We start from the raw sequence: 18,864 nt of genomic DNA on the forward strand, positions 1-18,864 counted from the left end.
GATCTAATGAGAGTTCACCAAGGCCAGCTGTCTGGGACTGAGCGAGCACGTGATCCAGCCAAATTCTCTGAATGAGGCTGGATTCTCTGAAAGTGGCTGGCCCAGAGTCTTTCTGAAAAGCCATTGACAATGACACTGGGACTGGTTTCCTCTGCATATACTGGATTTCTGGGATCCAGTCTGTTTGAATGTTCACCTTCCTGGACCTGGAGGGAGGGGGGAGGAGCTTGAACTACCCACAGGGCAGGAGACCCTGACTGCTCTTGGGGATGGAGAGGGAGGAGGGGAAGGAGTGGGGGGAGTAAGAGGGGGTTGGGAGGAGGGGCGGAAATGGAGACTTTTGTATTTTAATAAACTTTGAGAAAAAATAAAATAAAATAAAATAAAATAATTTAAGATATTTTGTATTATGTTGCATACTACTGAGATCCTAAAGGAACAGGTCATCAAATAAAAATGAAATAAATGTCAAGCATGAGATTCAGTTACTCATGTGCCAGTGTCAAATTGTCAGTAGGAAGAGACATGCCATACTCATGCTTGTGATTAACAAGCAGAGACACTGAATATGGGACAACAGACACTTTCTGCAGTACTTCCATAACTTCTCTGTAAGTCTAAAATGGTTCTAAGTTTAAAAGAAAAATCAATAGAAGTGGTTAAAACTTGATTCACCCCCCTCCAAAAGCAGAAAAACAGAAAAGAACTGATATGACAGGTAGAAATAAACACCCGCATGCTGATCTTCTTTCAAGCATGTTGACAGTGCACTAAATATAAATAACTGGGTACTCTAATTAAAACATAGTGAACTGTCTGACTGCTTACATAGGCTTACATAGCTAGCATGCATGCATGTGGATGTACACAGAAACCAATGCAGTGTAGGAGGTCTATGAATGTTCCATATGGAATCTGGCTTTTCCTCACAAAGCTCCAAGCCCACTGTAGTGGTTTTGGAGCGCAGCAAGCTTCTACATCAGAACCATATGGGAAAGTGTCTCAGTCAAGGTCAATGGCTGGGCTCTGGCTCACTAAGAGCACCCCTAGGCTAGAAATTCACTCTACACATTTCTAAGATCCAATAATGATTACAATGGTGACTCCAGAGAAGCCAAATTGGTATGGAACGTGACAATAGGCCTTGAAGAAAGCTCCTGGCACGCCTTATGGGGAGAGAAAGCTAGTGCTCTTCCCAGCCATCCTCATAGCTATGGCCAGAGTGGAGAGCAATGCACAGTCATTCCGTCCTGCTTCCTCACACCAGCCTTTGAAAACTTACATCAGAGCCGACAGTTTTCAGAGGAAAACAGGGGCTCACATAAACAAAGGAGCCCCACAAAGGTCCACTAGTTGGCAAGTAGTGGCACCAATGCTGTGGCTCTCATCTGCTTAATGCTGGTGAGCAATTCACACAATAAAGAAAAGAGCACCAGTGTCTAGAAATGAATAAAAAAAATGGTGAGAATATTAGAGTAAGTGCTTTATAAACAGAATTAAATCCAAGCAAAAAGAATATGGGCATGATCAAGGGGTTCACACCACTTCCTTTGGTTCTTTTGAGAACCGAGTCATTTTCTAGAAAGAGGGGAGGAAAAATAGAGCCAGCATCCTTTGATCACCCACTGGGTACCATGTACCAGACCCACTGCTAATAAAAATAATACTGCTTTTAATATCTCCAGCCCCAGGAGACAGATATCGCCATCAGCATTTTATAGGTAGTAAGATATACATAAAGAAGTGAAATGACACAACCTGCAAACAGCATAGCTAGGAACTGACTCAGCCTCTACCTGGCTCTAAATCCTACAGTTTCTAGGCTACCTCGTTGTTCTGGGGTTTTCAAATGCCAAAGGCAGTTCATCACCACTCATGTAGGCCAGCACCAAAGACTAAAAACATATTCGTATTCTGCTTTGACTTTAGTTTCTAAGATCTTTTTTTTCTTCTTACAGTGTTATGGATCTTATTTACATATATGTGACCCTTTCAATTTACATATTCAAAAATCAAACATAGGTTGGGGAAATGGCTCACTGGGCAAAGAGCTTCCCCAGGCAGATGTAGGGGTACAGAGTTCACATCCTCAGACCATCCAAAAGCCTGGTGGGCATGGCCAATGATTTGCAATCTAAGGGCACAGGAGGCAGAGACAAGGGTCCTAGGGTAAGTTAGCAAGTCAAAATAGCAAGTTTTGGGTTCAGCACAAGATTCTGCTTCAATATAAAAGAATGAGAATATCTGAAGAAGAAATGTCAACTTTTGGTCTCTACTAATGTACTGTGTGCATGTACACGAACACATATATGAAACTTAGACATATGTGCCACACACATGCAACCATGCATAGATGTATGCTCACCACACGTCACTATAACCCTGTCTTCCTATGTACTCAGTCTGTATTCTCACCCTTCCCAACAGATATGTCTGTTTATTTTGCATGTATTTTTATAAAAGCTTGAAAGTAAATAAAAGAAATATAGTTTTAAATATCATTTTAAATCTTCCTTTTGCAGTTTCTTATACAGATTAAATATCTTTCTATAGAAATGAGCAGAGAGATATTTTTGACTCCTTCAAAGGAGCTAAAGATACTCTGCTGTTGTTTGTTGAATTTTTTTTTTACTTAACCCTTACCTTATACATGGATATGCTACATATTTTTGTTAAATAATCTTACAGTTACGGTTCATATATCTGGAAGGATCTATGCAGTAGAGGAATTCTTACAAGTGACAATTTTACATCATCTGTCACACACTTGTAACAGAGTCCTCTGTACTCATCTCCTTGGGGCACACACCACTTTGGCTCCTGTCAACAGCATATGAACAGGGTTATTCCCTCATGGCCTGCAATGGAGTGTGCATTTGAACTCTGATGTTTACTGCTGTAAGCGAAAAATGATCTCGCCATGGTTTTGCTGATTCTTTTTTAATCAATGAAGTTGAACATTTTATCAAGTACCCAAGTTATTCCATTGTGGCCAATTCTTTTCACACACTTGCCTATGAGGACTTCATAAAATAATAGATACATAAAAATATTATATGAAAATAATTCTAGCTGCGCAGCATTTTCCTTGAGTTTTAAAGTTAGCAAGAAATTCCCTTCTCAGGCTTTGATACCCGAAAGCCTGCTAAGAGAAACCTCAGTGTCCTTGGATGAGTGAGCTAATCAATCAAGCTAGGAAATAGTCCAGGGAAAGACAGAGAATGGCTCAACTCAGCTACAATAGTAGATCTGAGCAGCCATTTGTATATGTTTCTCTGACTCCTGCCTAACTTGACTTCCCTAGAAGAATCATCTAGTCATCTCCTTTCCTGTTCCCCTCACTCCTCTCTCCTGCTCCTCTCTCTATTTCTTTCTCCACACACCTACAGTGGCAGCACCCTCCACATCTCCACATCTCCAATGATAAGAAAAAACACAGCACAACCACATATTAGAGCTAGAAATTAGACTCAAGAGAATCAAGCATCTAGTCCTCAAATTTGGTATGTAATGATAGCCATAATGCCACCAAAATGAAGTCAGCATCCTCTTTAGGTGAAAAGACAAGACTTCATTTAAAAATGGTTTATTCAAGCTATAATAACAACCTGCCTGGAAACACATACCGGTTGTTCTAACAGTGGCACGAATGCCATGGAAGTAACCAACTATTACTGATTATATTATTTAAGCTAGGCATTATGCAGCTAGACACAAAGACCAGCCCATTATTTAAACCCTACTGCTCAGGGGCTGCTCATCACATTCAGGTATCTTCTCTAGCACTCCTCTAAGGTCAAGTGTTGACAGTGTGGGAAGTAGAGGAAGCCCTTAGCAAATATATGTAATAAGTGGATAACCTGAATGAATGGGGTATTATTGACATGAACACAACCATTCAAGCACCCCAGTGTCTCAGACCCATAGGAATAGCAAAGCCTTCCCCAGGTCAGGCTCGGGGAAATGGCAAAGCTTCCCTGGCTCACATGTGGATGTTGACAGTGTGTACAGAGAATATGGACTGTAGCTTCCTCTTCCAAAATGTTTACAGCCTGAGAGTGCTCCCCTACACACACAAATTAGCTAACCTTGTCTCCTTGTTCAGTTCAGCTGCATATAATAAACACACTATGTTTCTGGACTGCTGGTGTGTCACCCCATCAATCCAGCTTTTCTGCATGGGTGCCTGTTTCTTCGTTTCCTATTTCCCTGGTTAGGTCAATCCCTAAACCCCGCAAGGTTGAGGTACACTGTGCTCTTGGGAATGCATTTTGATTGCAGCCACTATCTGTGATTTCTTGGTGATGTGATGAGCTTGGCTCTGAACTTTACCACCCATTAGATTTTAGGAGACAGAAAATGCTTCCTGCATGAAGATGTCCACTGTGGCTATTTATAACAGCCCAAAGGATTCAATGATGAGGGGCAAGATCAAAAAAAGCATGGCTTCAGTACTTCTGCAGCAGCCACAGGAGTTTGCAAGTCTATTTTCATGAAGTATGAAATGACTGAAAATGCTGAAGGGAAAGGCAATGCTTCTAACTGCAGAAAGGGTCTTGACCCTGCATTCAACTAGGAGGGTCCTCTACCCCACATTCAGCTGTGACTCAGAAGGGGAGCAATTTTAGCAAACCACCAAGCCTCTCAGCTATGTCACAGAACCCAACAAAGCTTTATCAGTGGTAAAGCTGATGCAGTGATTTCCGTTAAAAAAAAAAAAAACTCATTTACTGTTGGACTGCAAGCTCATCTTTAAAGAAAATGCATCAAAAGCATTCGAGATTCTATGAAGAAAGGAATTTACAAGCATTTTCAAATCTTATTTAGTGAACACTAAATAAATACATAAATAGAAAATAAGCCATTTTTAAAAACAAGCCAGGGACCTGCCTTATGTCAGTGTTTCCTGTCACAAGTCATATACTGTAAGTTATGAAATCTACCTCAGAAAAAGCAAATTGCTTTCACTTTGCAAACTGACTGCACAAGTTCATTAGTATTTGCCTGAGGATCCCAGGCCAAACAGAACACTAGAGAAGATGAGAAACCGAATGTTTGGCAGCATTGGCGGGTGAAACATCTTTGCATACTATGCATTTTCTGGCCTCCATAGCAAAGCTCCTCCACAGGCAGATATGAGAGGAAAAACTGTGGGAGAATATGACTGGCAGAACAGCACCCCCCCCCCAAGACACCCACATCCTAATCCATTAAACTGTTTAAAAGGAGTTAAGACTGCAGGATTATGCTGGGATTCTCTCAGAGGTAAGAGTGCTTTCCTAGCATGTAGGCCTGGGTCTATCTCTGTCACTGAAGACAGAGTAACAACCAAACACAGTAACAACCAAAAACTAACAGACAGAAATTAAGACACAGGCTACCAATCACCTGAACATAGGCTAAGGACTTTGCTTGAATTATATGAGTGCCGTCACAAGGACCTTTAAACATTTTATTATTTAAACAAGGTGTCATGCATCCCAAGCTGGTCTTGAACTTGCTACAAAGTCAAAGTTGACCTTGAATTCTAATCTTCTTGTGTTCAACTCTTGAGTGCTGGGATCACAAACACGTGCCACCATTTCAGATTTATATGGAGAGGACTGAAACAGAAAGTATGTTAGGCAAGCACTCTGCCACCTGCCACATCTCCAGCACACACAGGTGTGCACATGCATGAGTGAATGTGGTGTCTGTTCCCATGTTTGTACACCCCTGCACATGTGGCCATGAGGGCATGTGAAGAGCAGAGGCTAATGTCAGACAGGTAGTCTTCAATCTCCACCTTAGGTTCTGAGCAAGGGTTTCTAACTGAACCCAGAGCTCTCTGACTCAGCTAAGCTGGACAGACAGTTATCTGCCATCTCCATCTCCCCAGGTCTGGGGTTACAGACATGCGCCACTGTACCCAGCTTTGTGTGTGAGTACTGGGAAGAAAACTCGGATCTTCATGCTCATTCAATAAGGACTTTACCAACAGCCATCTCTCCAATATCACCCCAGCCCCAGCCCCAAAGGGATCATTAAAAGTCAAAGGGGAGAGTCAGAGCAGAAGAAATGAAGGGACATGCCATGCTGCTGGCATTGAAATAGAAGAACTACAAGCCGGAGACTGCAAGGATTCCAGCAGTGGAGAAAGTCAAGGGCATGGGCTGGAACACTGGCCTTGCCAACATTCTCTTGGCTCTCAGTGGAGGCTGTGCCAGACTTATGAGTTGTAGAATTATAAAACATGTGTGTTGTTTCAACACAACTTGGTGGTAATCCATTTTAGCAAGAGGAAACCAACACGGGGTGAGAAGGGAGAAGATGGAAGAGTAATTGCTACTATCTGGATGATCGTGACTGGTGTGGAACAATTTCATGCTGCTTAATGAGGAAACTGAGAAACCTCACTTAGGCAAACTGGCATAGGAAAGTTACAGGGTGAGATACCACGGCTGGCTGCAGTGTTCCTCAACCTATGTGAGCTTCTCAGCTATGGTACTATTTGATGAAGAGGATCCAAAATCTACTGGTAGCCTGAGGAAGGCCAGCCATGGCCCAGGGACCATCTCAGTGCAGCAACAGCAGGGCTTGCACTGGATGCCATGGACACGGCAGAGGAAAGAGGTGGTAACCACCTGTCCAGATGCTTAACAGGATGAATCCCACATCCACCCCCACACTCCTACAGCACAGCCCAATCTTAGAAAACTAGGATTTAGTTCAGGGTCAGCTGAAAACCTAGGGTGAATGCAAAGCCCACTGAGACTGGAGCAGCTAGATGGACTCTCCTCACTGGGCCTAATTTCTCACCTACAAATACAGAAGCTTGGTTGCGTTGACGCGCTGTTCTCTACCATGGCAAACGCACTACCAAAAGTGTCATCTACTGATGAAACACGTTTGTGTACTGTGAAACTTGAAATGAAGTCCCCTGTTTGTTTGTTTGTTTGTTTGTTTTGTTTTTTAAAACAGAATTTTGCTGTAGCTTTGGAGCCTGTTCTGGAACTAGCTCTTATAGACCAGACTGGCCTCGGACTTACAGAGATTCACCTGCTTCTGCCTCCCGAGTGCTGGGATTAAAGGTGTGTGCCACCACCACCCAGCCTGAAGTCCCCCATTTTAATTATATAAAAAACAGGCATAAAATTGAAAACCTAACAGATTCAGTCATGTACTGCTCAGGTGATATGTGGGTTCTACCTTAGCACCTCGTGTTCACTGCAGACCCCAGGATCAACTACCTGACAACAGTCTGCATGACTGTAGTTTTTCCAGTTTCTCCCTTCTCCCCTTCTCCCCAAAAGTCATTGAGAAAATAAAGCGTGAGAACCTGAAACAAAAGTGGGAGGGTGTGGCTTAAATCCTGGTTCCTTCTGGATGCTAAAAGTGTATTTGACACATGCGACGTCCTTACCAAGTTCAATCACATGAAGAGATGTTCTAAGAACCCTCACAAGCTGTTCTGAGCCCAGGATGGGCTTGCTGCTTGAGAAGGTCCTTTTCACCTCACAAACGACAGACACATCTGTCAACATGAGCATAGTATTTAAGATCACAGTATGTTGCAGAAAAGACTAGAGCTGATCAGGTAAACTATGAGGTTCGGGTTCTTTCTGTGATAAACAGAGGCAGCAGTATGTACCATGGGGAGGTCCGAGGTGACAGGCACATGCCTCATTACACTAAGCCAGTACCTAAGGGGCTCAGTCACTGATAGCTGTAAGTGTGGTAACCAACATCCCTTCCATATTAGATAAGTCTATGGAATTTCACAGTAGGAATTTTCAGAAAAATATTTCAGAGCACAATAGTCAGTCATTTTAAAGATTCCATTAACTGTGTACATACCAACAGAAGTAACAATGTCAAGAGTCAAGTTGCTGTAAGTGATATGCAGAATTCTGATTGAAAAACATATTGGGTCATCTTACTTCCTCTCCATAATTACATGAGAGAATGGCTAAGTGCATACTACCAAACACATTAAAGAAACATCACTCAAAACAATTAGGAAAGCATAGAGAGACTGCATTATCCTCCAACCCCTGCCACATGCTAGGCACTGCAGAAGGTGCACCAGAGCACTCTGCCACTCATACAAAATGCCTTACAGGAGACTTTATCACACCTGTTTTACCAGGCAATGGGCCTGCAGAACTCCAAGATCTGAAGGCAAGGATACACGTCCCTGAACCTGTACTTTCCTCCCAGTTCACTCCAGTCTTGAGAGGTAAACGCATGCTTTGTCTTCTGTTAGCATCCTCTTGCACACTGTTTCTTGAACTGGTCTCTAAACCATAGGGAACTACTATTCTTCTGAAAAGGGGGAGCACAGAATAAACTCCACACATGACAGCTAAAGGGCTGGAACGCAAAGGCAATGCCAAAAGTGGCGTGTGTCCAGTCAGAATTCCCACGGTCACCTCCCACGCCCCTTACCTTGAAGGAGGCATGCTGCTCCATGTGCCGCAGCAGATGTGGCTTCTGGGCTGCCGTGTAGTCACACACAGTGCACTTGAACTGCTTCCCTGGAAAGAAGCGGAGGATAAGGTGAGCAATGCCAGGCTGGCAGCTCGGGCATGTAAAGGGGCCTTGCCAGGTGGAAGAGCAGATTCTCAGAGGGGCTCAGGAAGGCAACACGACCAGTTGTCAGAAAGTAGCAGCGGGAAGGAGATCACCACTGAAGGAAGAGATTGGTCAGCTTCACCCAGGGCAGCTCTGAGCAGTAACACTGGAGCACACTTCTACAGGAAAAGGTATGCCCAGCCACCTAGAGAGAAGGGCACTGAAAGAAAAAGAGGTGTTTAAAAGAGACAGAGACAGAGAGATATTGATCAGCAGAATGGGCCACAGCATGGTCAGAAACATGAAACAGCAGCATCTTCCTTCTGGAACGGGAAGTGTACAGTCTACAGGAAGTTGAGCGCCGACCTGGAGAAGAGGGAAGCCAGAACACTGAGGATCCAGGGCACCTCAATGAAGACGAGCTCCTGAGCATCAGCAGTGTGCAGAAAGATGTTTTACACAGAGAAAGATCACTGTGCAAACCGCCCATGCTGGTGGGAAAGCCAACAGCGTGCCTTCAGAAGTGCCACAGACAACTTCAGAGGAGAGCGATGTTTTAGCAATACAGAAATACACAACAATCAGGTGCATGGGTGCCCATGTGAAAACAAAGAAATAGATACATGGAACGTATTCTACTCCTCCTGAAGAGAGTAAACGAAATCTCCATTTGTCATCATACAGTTATGTAACCAAACAGAAGTACACCCTACTTCCTGTAGTAGGAAATGGCTCGAATGGTGCCAGCACTATAGGAACACACCTACTGCCCCTGCAGTACAGACCCCAAGAAATTCTAGCTCCTCTGGAGACCTCCACACTGCTCCTTCACCAGACAGGTAAGACTTCTCTGTAGTTGCATCCCCTATATCTCCCTGCTCTGCAAACTGGGTAAAGGCACAATTGGCCTTGACACCTGTTCTTACCAAGGTAACCACTAGGTCAGGTCAAGGACAGACGTTGCTCCTGGTTTTATGAGATGATTCTACTACCTGAGATTCTTCTGACGGTCTGTGAAAACCTTATTCTCTGGCACTGCATCACCACCGCCCTTGTGTGTCTGACTAGTCTCTGAGTTTCTTGGTGACAGTACCCACGTCCATCGTTCTCTATAAACCGATGCCCCACAGTATTCTAGCCCACACTCTTCTCATTCTGAAGCGCCATTGCACATGACTGTTCCTACAGTTTTAGCACACATTTGATACCCAAAGCTACACCTTCGACTCAGACCTCTTCCCACAGCTCAACATTTGAGAAGTCACCTATTGTCTTAGTCGCTGTTCTATTGCTGTGAAGTGACACCAAGTCCTATAACGGAAAGCATTTCGTTGGGGCTGGCTTTCAATTTCAGATGTTGAGATCATTAACATCATGGTGGGGAGCATGGTGGTATATAGGCAGACATGGTGCTGGAAAAGTAGCTGAAAGTTCTACATCTTGATCCAAAGGCGGCAGGAAGGGAGAGCAACACAACCAGGCTTTGACTTTTGAAGCCTTAAAGCCCAGCCCTAGTGACACGCTCCAACTAGACCATACCTAATCCTTTTCGAATAGTTCCATTCTCTGATGACTAAGTATTCAAATATATAAATAATCCTTATTCAAATTACCACATTCTACTCCCTGGTCACCACACGTTTGTAGACATATCATAATATAGCAATGCATTCACTTCAACTTCAAAAGTCTCCACAGTCTCTCACATTCTCAAGGTATCTTCAAAGTTCCTTCTGAGACTCAAGGCAATCTAACTATAACACCCTGAAAAATCAAAATAAAAAGGAGCACCTACTTCTAATATACAATGGCACAGGATATATATTACTATTCCAAAAGGGAGGTATATAAGCACAATGAGGAAATACTATAGTGCCAAAGAAAGAAATGAAAACCACCAGGGTAATCTACAAATTCTATGTCTCCATACCCAATGTCAAAGTTCTCTGCAGATCTCCAACTATTGCCCACTTAGTCGGCTGCAACACACTTCTCTCTCTTGGGCTGGTTCCATTCCGTTACCCTGTTAGCAGCTCTCTTTGCCACACCTCTGGCATCTCTAACATCTTAGGGTCTCCAACACAATCCAGGATTCACCCCTACAGCTTCAAGTAAAAGCCTCTCTGAGTTTCCATGCATAAACACCCCTGACACACACCTGATCTCAGCAGCTTTCTTCGGCCCCTGACAGAGAGGTAGATTCCACAACCCTTTTCTTGTGTTCTTGACTCTAAAGACAGAACCTTGTGACCTAAGCTGCCAAGTTCCACTGCTTGCTAGGGATGGAATTTGGCCCCTCATTCAAATACATCTTCATCAGCTTTCTGTTTCTGATGGTTTCCTTCACTACTTAAGCTTTTCCTTAATTCTTTTTCACTTTTTGGAAGCTTAACTGAATAGGATCTTGCCCTGAGGTTACCACTCCCTTTATTCCATTTAGCATCTTTAAACTTTTTATTTCCTTGAGCACTGGACTTGGCTCCAACATTCCATTTCCTGGTACTCCTTTTCTCCTCAAACTATATATTTTGTAATTTCCCCTTTGCAGCTGATTTTTTACTATATATCTGCATAAGTGTGATCACTAATGACTACACAATACAGTCAATACGAGTCTGACTTGAAGTCACCTCTGCAATACCATTCATCTAAAACTCTTCAATTTAGCCCTAGGCAGACTTTTGTGGATAAGGGAAGAAAGTACTACATTCTTCACAAAAATATCACAAGAACAGTCTCTAGGCTACTTGTTAATACTCTGAAACCTCTCAAGCTGAGCCATCATAATTTACATTGCTCTCAGTACCACTGTCTTCCATGTTCCTACTAGGAGAGCCCATTATGCCCCCACTTAAAGCATTCAATTGTTTTCTTAAACCAAAATTTCAAAGTCCACATCCCACCAACAAGCAGCATGGTCAGGCCTGTCATAGCAGTACCCCAGTACCTGGTACCAACTACGGTCTTAGGCACTGTTCTATTGCTATGAAGAGGCACCATAACTAAGGCAACTCTTATAAAAGAAAGCATTTAATTGGAGTTTTCCTTACAGTTTCTGAAGTATAGTCCACTATCCTCATGGCAGGAGCATGGTGGCATGCAGGCATATATAATGTTGGCGAAGTAGCTGAGAGTTATACATCTGTACCCGAAAGCATCAAGAAGAGAGAGTAATACTGGGCCTGGCATGAGCTTTTGATACCTCAAAGTCCAGCCCTACTGACCCACTAACACACTTCTTATAACAAGGCCACACACCGCTTAATCCTTTTCAAACAGTGCCACTCCCTTGTGAATAAACACTCAAATACATGAACCTGTGAGAGCCATTCTTATTCAAACTAGCATAACCATCAACTGGACTGGCCACTTACCTGCTCCAAATGTCTTAAACTGGACTAATTATCATCCTCACCAAGTAGGTTCTACCTCTAAGAATCCCAGCATTACCCATGTCACCCAAGTCTGATGCCTGGATTGGATACGAAGTGCTCCCGCCCAACACACACAATCAAACACTTAACCCCCAACTGTTTTGGAAGGTTACAGAACATTTGAAAGGTAGGGCTCAGCCACAGGAAGAGGGGTCAGACATTGAGGCTTACACCTGGGCTCTACTTCCCTTCTAGTCTTTGCTTCCAGATCAACCCAGACGTGAACATGCTTCTCCTACCACAGCCACAGGCTACTTCTTCCACCACATCACTCCTTCCACCCACACCTTACAAAACATCAATTTACCCGGGCACGCTTCTCATTCTGCTCACTCTGACTACCTGCTCACAAGCCAGGCTGCTATCAACTGCCATGTCTTGTTCATCTTAGTAATACAGCACTGGGTGTACACATACATGAGCATATTTTGTGAATCTTCTTAAGTTGAAATGTCTAAAAGATAAACAAGAAAACTTTTATATCTTACATAGGCAGCACCCTTGATAAGAGCAGCAAAACCAACAAATGGTTCAAGAATATTAATGCTAGAGTTGTACTTCTCTTTAAGTGTATGATCTCTAAATTCTAGATTTTATTCTCCTGCCCCCCCCGTGTGTGTGTGTGTGTGTGTGTGTATGTGTGTGTGTGTGTCTGTGATCTCTATAAATCTGTGTATGTCATGTATATCTGGGTTCACATGGAGGACAGAAGAAGAAAGCAGATCAGGCATAGTTGGAACTAGAGTTACAGGCAGTTAGAAACCAACTAATGTGGCTGTTGCAAACCAAACTGCTCTTTTAGAAAAGCGGCAAGTGTTTTTAACTTTTGAGCCATGTCTCCACCCTGATTTTACTAAATCTTCAAGGTCAAGCTATAGAGATATTTTCACTTGTAAAGTGTGCAAGTTACAGCTAGAAAATAACTAAAATGTTTTATTAAATACATTTTCAACTTTTCTCACATATGGCCACATAGTTCCACACATCATCAGCATAATCTCAGCCAGGTAGACCTTTCAACGAACCCATGACTCACGTGATAACATCAGCATGGCGCCAGCAACAGAAGAAAATGCTTGGATTCTTTGCTATCTAAGGAAAGTGAAGGAGGAAAGTGGATAGAACTGTTCTCAGTATCAAACAACAAGATGAAAGAGTAAAATATTAAGTGTTACAAGGAAGCCTTGAAGGGCAGGCAGCTGGCTCAGCAGTTAAGAATGCACACTGCTCTTGCAGAGGACTAGAGTTTGGTTCCAGCAGACGTGTCAGTCGGCTCACAACCGACTAGCTTGTAATCCTAGCTCTAGGGGATTTGGCACTCTCTTCTGAACTGCATCAGTACTACACCCACGTACACATGCGCACACGTGCACACGCACACACACACACACACACACACACACACACACACACACACACACACCATCGGGGATCTCTTGGGCGGCCCTTAAAGGAGATTTCTAGTATTGAGGCTTTTATATGATAGTCATGGCCCATGGGGGAAGTATTGCCTGCTCAAGTGGGATAACTTCATTAACGTGTGTGTGTGTGTGTGTGTGTGTGTGTGTGTATACTAGCTGGCTTTGCAAGTCAACTTGACACAAGCTAGAGTCATAGAGAGGAAGGAGCCTCAGCTGAGGAAATGCCTTGATAAGAAGCAGTTATAAGGCATTTTCTCATTTGGCGACCAATGGGGGAGGGCCCAGACCATGGTATGTGGTGCCATCCCTGGGCTGTTGGCTCTGAGTTCTATAACAAGGTAGTATGAGTAAGTCAAGGAAAGCAAGCCAGTAATCAGTGCCACTCCATGGCCTCTACATCAGTTCCGGCCTCCGGGATCCTGCCCTGTTTGAGTTCCTGCCCTGACTTCCTTCAGTGATGAACAGCAATGCTGAAGGGTGAGCCTTATTAATAAATCCTTTTCTCCCCAACTTGCTTTTTGGTCATGGTGTTTTGTCACAGCAATAGAAACCCGAAGACAGTATGTATGTACATATAGTATGTATGTACATATACATATACACATAGACTTATATGCATTGTGTGTTGTAATTTTAGGCTTTGTTGTTACTCTTGGTTGCCTCCCAGAGTGTTTTAATTATTTTTATATGGCTGTGATAAAACACTGTGACTGAAAACATTTAGTTTGGCTTATAGTGTCCATGACAGTGGAATGAAGGATAGCTGAGACCTTATATCTTGGCCAACAAATCATGAAGCAGGAAGAGAGAACACTAGGAAACTGTGAATCTTTTGAAACCTCAAACCCCACCCTCAGTGATACACCTTTTCCAAGTTCACAGGTCTCAATCATTCCCAAACAGCTCCACCAATTAGAGAACCAACTATTTCAATATATGAGCCTAATGAAGGTCATTTTCATTCAAATCACCACACAGAGGTTGAAGGTAACTAAGTATCCCTGAAGATACCTGCACTCTAGACAAAAGAACTGGAGGACATTCACTGGATCAGGTTTGAAAGCCTTCACCCTAAGGACCACCTTGCATAATAATGGAAGGTACTATGCAAGTTTCCAAGAAACGGAAGCAATTAATACTCCTAAGAAGCTATGAACAAGGACAATCATCATGACTGAATGACACTTAGGGTACAATAGTGGCATTCACAGCTTGGAGGTAACCAACAGCTCTCTCTCATTAGACTTAAGGCCCACTCAGCATAAGAAAATCATGTCTGATACTGAAAACCTAGTCAACTACCCACTAGTGAGGTCACAGATCTTAGAGGAAAGCTATTATTGCCACCTTATTAAGCCAATATAATTCTTAACTATATTTTAAATATTTATTATTATACCCACAGATAAAGTTTAGCTCTCATTACTGATCAAAAAAACTTCAGTTTGCAACAGAGACCATTAAAAAAGACTACAACAGGTCAAAATGTAGAGAATAAGTGATTGTGGGGTGTCCAATCCCAACTGACACATCTACAACACAATTCTTGCACCTAAGATTTGGGAAACATTGAGGGAGGGGTTGGACCAGAAAAGCTGCTGTGAGAATATGTCTCCTAGAAATGACACAGAAGTTTCAGCCATGAAACCTCAACAATATGGCCACCTAAACAAGACCTGAATAAAAACAATATGACCAGATATGCTAACATTGAAAAGGTAAATCAAATGAGGCCACAGCCATGGGGGGGGGGAACTACAGGCAACCAAGGAGAGAAGGAGAAATGGCTTTTCCTAGGGATGAGCCACCTGATTGGTTACTCAATACCAAGTGATCAGCCCTGAAATTATATGTAATACTAAACAAACTGAGCAGGTTGTATTTATATATTTAGGTAGGGGTGTGTGTGTGTGTGTGTGTGTGTGTGTGTGTGTGTGTGTGTGTGTATTTAAGAATAACAAAGAAAATGAGGTAATAATTTCAAGATGAAGTGAGGGTGGGGGTGCTGCATGGGAATGACTGAATGGAGGGAGTAAAAAAGAGAAAAATGTTGTTAACTATATTTCAATTTAAAAGATAAAAAATATAATTAAAAGGAAAAAAAGAAGCTTTGAAAGAAAGAAAGAAATGGAATAACCTGCTAGCATCCAAGGCTCTGAATCATATAAGTAGTGTGTGGCTCCAGAAAGCTATCTTTACACAGGCAACCCAGCCAGGCAATAGATACAGCTCGATCAAACAAGCATGAGACAGTACTTAACACATCTTTTGTTGACTAATTAAAACACTTGAATGCAGATTTATGAATAGTCATGATTTTCAGACTTATCAGACCATTTCTGGCATAAGACTCCAGAGAATACCAAGAAAAGCAGACACTAACCTAGTGCTTCTTCAGGTTAAAATGATCCCACAGGGTTGGCAGATGAGCATCACACAGCTGTATGTGGACACTAGCCACACAGTATCAAGAAAAGAAAACAAAGAAAAAGCAAAAGAAGAGGTTGGTTTTTAAAACCGTCCACTTTTCCTTCTGGTTCTACTCACTGAACTACTAGGAATATTTTAGTAGCCCTAGTCTTGGGCAGATATGGTCCCACTGGGTACTCAAACCACTGTTGTAGAAAGTATCATTAGTTTATGGATGAGAAACCAGAATCACAAACCTAGGTAGCTTTCTCAGTCATGAACTGGAGCCTGACTTGGACCCAGGTTCATTCTCTCTCCAATCATAGAGAATCATTTCACCTAATGAGGGCTGAAAGAACTGACATCACTCATGGAGGTCAGTACCTCTCAGACAGAATGGCTGTCCATTAGAAAGGGCCACCTAAGAAAAAGTGGCAGGAGAAGTGATCAGTTCACCCTGGATGGTCCTGGGATCATTCTTCTCTGTTAATCAGAGGCCCTATTAGAAAACAGGAGACACTAACTGCTGTCTAGTACAAGGTTGACTTTTAGTAAGCACCTAAAAGTCAGGGGACCCAGTGGGAGACTCTTCTCCACAGGGACCACCATGCTACTTGGTGGTGACCCTGCTGTCCTCTTGCTGTTCACTTTGAGACTATCCAAAGCTTGAGTTCTAAGTAAGGCCGTCTACACAGACTGAGGACAGAGTGGAGAACAATGGAGCAGTTAGGATAAAGTACAAGCAGCTATGGAATCAGATAGTTTATAACAGACTATTGGCTCCAGTCTCCCACAAGCTCTTGGCCTCCCCACCCACAACAGAGGCTCAAAGCCTGCAATGGCTGCAGGCCCCTTGGTCTCATGGCTCCATCTCTCCACACCCAGGTGGAGCCTCTCCTCTCTGCACTCACATCCACAGCCTTGGTGCCTGCTCCTCCCGGGTGTTGGTGAGCTCTTCAGTTGGCCCGCATTCTGTTGTTAGTTCAGTTCTCTAAAGCTTCTGTTCAAGTGCCACTCCACGGGTCCTTCTGTGCTCATCTTATATTGAGATAACAGTCCCCATACCCTGATTTACTGATTCAGTTTAAGAACTAGGAAGCTCATAGTATTTCTATGTAGAAACTGAACATTTCATACTTATTACATTCACTCAAGCTTCCTAAGTATCTGAGATGGTTCAAGATTTCCATTCTAATGCAACTTGTCTTTATTGATTTTTACCATATTACCATCTGTCTCACTCACTGGACTTTCAGCCTCCTGACAGTGGAAGTTTCTGCTTTCTGCTTGCTGTCATCGGGGCTGTCTAATAAAAGACGGATTTTACTGAATGGCCAAAGCAATTAACGAGTGCATCTCTGCCAATCTGTAAGCTCCTTCACAGGCTGTGGGTGCTGTAAGCCTTCCATTCTACATCCTAGGTGCTGAGGACTAAGGGCACAGTGAAGGTGAGACCAGTGAGAGGTCAGAGCAGCACTCACTGGGTCTGCTCAGACACCCTATTTCCCTCTGCACTGTCAAGCTGTATCACTAGAGATGGGACACAGCATGTACACCATGTCCAGTTCTAGTCACAGATGACTTGACCACCAGAGAAGAAGTGACCTGAGTGAGCTGATCCAGGAATTAAACTACCTAGAAATGAGGCAAATATATATATATATAAAAAGTGGAAGGAGCTTACAGTTAGTCTGCACTAGGAGGGGGAGGGGAGAGAGATAGGGAATCAAAAGAAAATGAGGGAAGAGAGAGGGGCAGGTAGATAGTGCAGATGGCAATCTGGCAGCTATGTTCAATCGCTCATCAAGCTTCAAGAAACAGTCATTGTGTGCCAGAGCCATGCCTGACCACAGGAGACAAGAGAGAGTAAGACAATGAAGCTGGTGCCCACTGAGGCACATCACAAACAGGAACTAGCAGGTATGTCAGAATAAATGATTGTAACATGAGACCAAGAATGATGATTGCTACAGAGTGCTAAACATGAAGGAGGTAGATAGGAGGGGGCGAGGCCCTGGGTTTGCTTTATCATGAAGGCCCCAATGGGAATGTGATGTTAAGTTGAAGTGGATGGATGAGAAGGGAGTGGCCGAGGAGAAAAGAAACAACTTTGGGGAGATAAATAGCCACTGTCTCTGGAAACCCAAAGAACTTTCACAAAAAACTACTGTCTGTTCTGGTTTCTCAAAAAGGTTCTGTCAACAGGCCAAGAGCTCCAGTGCAGGCAGCCACTGAACCTGTGAGAATGCAAACCAACAAGACTCCAGCAAGAGAGTAAACAAGAAGACATGACTGCATATCAAGAGAGAATAAAGCCAGAGTTAGCCCGCCAATGGATATCCTTACAAAAGCAATCACACAAAACTCTATAAAAGACGCTGCATAAGCTTTATGAAGCATAGGTCATTTACTCTGTACAGTACTTGCTCAATTTTATGAATTGTCAGATAAATACAAATTATAGCACAGGAGACCTGATATCTATTGGTAATCATTTTTCATAGTGTTAAAAAATGAAAGAGGTAAGACACTGTACTTCCAAATCTCTGGTAAAAGTATTTAAAAGAGGAAAATTGTGGTTAATGCACAGATACAAACAAAACAGCTGCTCTGGTGGTGGGAAGTACCCTGAGAAGGAGTCAAATGAAGGAAAGGTGTGCACGCAGAAGAAAGGCCCCTGACATAGAGGGTACCACAGCTGAAGGGAGGGAAAAAAGAGGAGCAATAGACTGTCCAAAATTAATGAGATGATTCAGTAAGTCACCACTTTAATACAACTACTAAACCAGTTACCTCTGGGCTGCACAACTATCAAGAATGACTACAGTCTCAAAAATCATCATAACTGTATAATAATCTCCATAGGATGCACCGACCTCTGATCAAAGACAGATATTGACTAGAAGTCACTTGCAGGTGACAGAACTGTGGATCCTATCCTAAGGAGGTGCTCTTTGTGATTTCTCTGTGTGTTCTCTGTGCTCTCATAGAAAGAACCCCGCATCTTTAGCACCATCCTAGATCATCCTAGATGATCTCTCTACCAC

At 43.0% G+C, this 18,864-nt stretch overlaps 1 protein-coding gene across 1 annotated transcript in view; it reads right to left on the reverse strand.

The window, feature by feature from the left end:
• Zfat (zinc finger and AT-hook domain containing) overlaps window positions 1-18,864 on the reverse strand; it is a 175,622-nt gene that overhangs the window by 55,644 nt on the left and 101,114 nt on the right. The window contains exon 11 of the mRNA XM_048457183.3: window positions 8,428-8,516. Within this exon, the coding sequence (XP_048313140.3) occupies window positions 8,428-8,516 (89 nt within the window). The remainder of the gene's footprint in view (window positions 1-8,427; window positions 8,517-18,864) is intronic.

The sequence above is a fragment of the Myodes glareolus genome, chromosome 19 (genome assembly GCF_982192425.1).
Source record: "Myodes glareolus chromosome 19, mMyoGla1.1, whole genome shotgun sequence".
NCBI lineage: Eukaryota > Metazoa > Chordata > Mammalia > Rodentia > Cricetidae > Myodes > Myodes glareolus.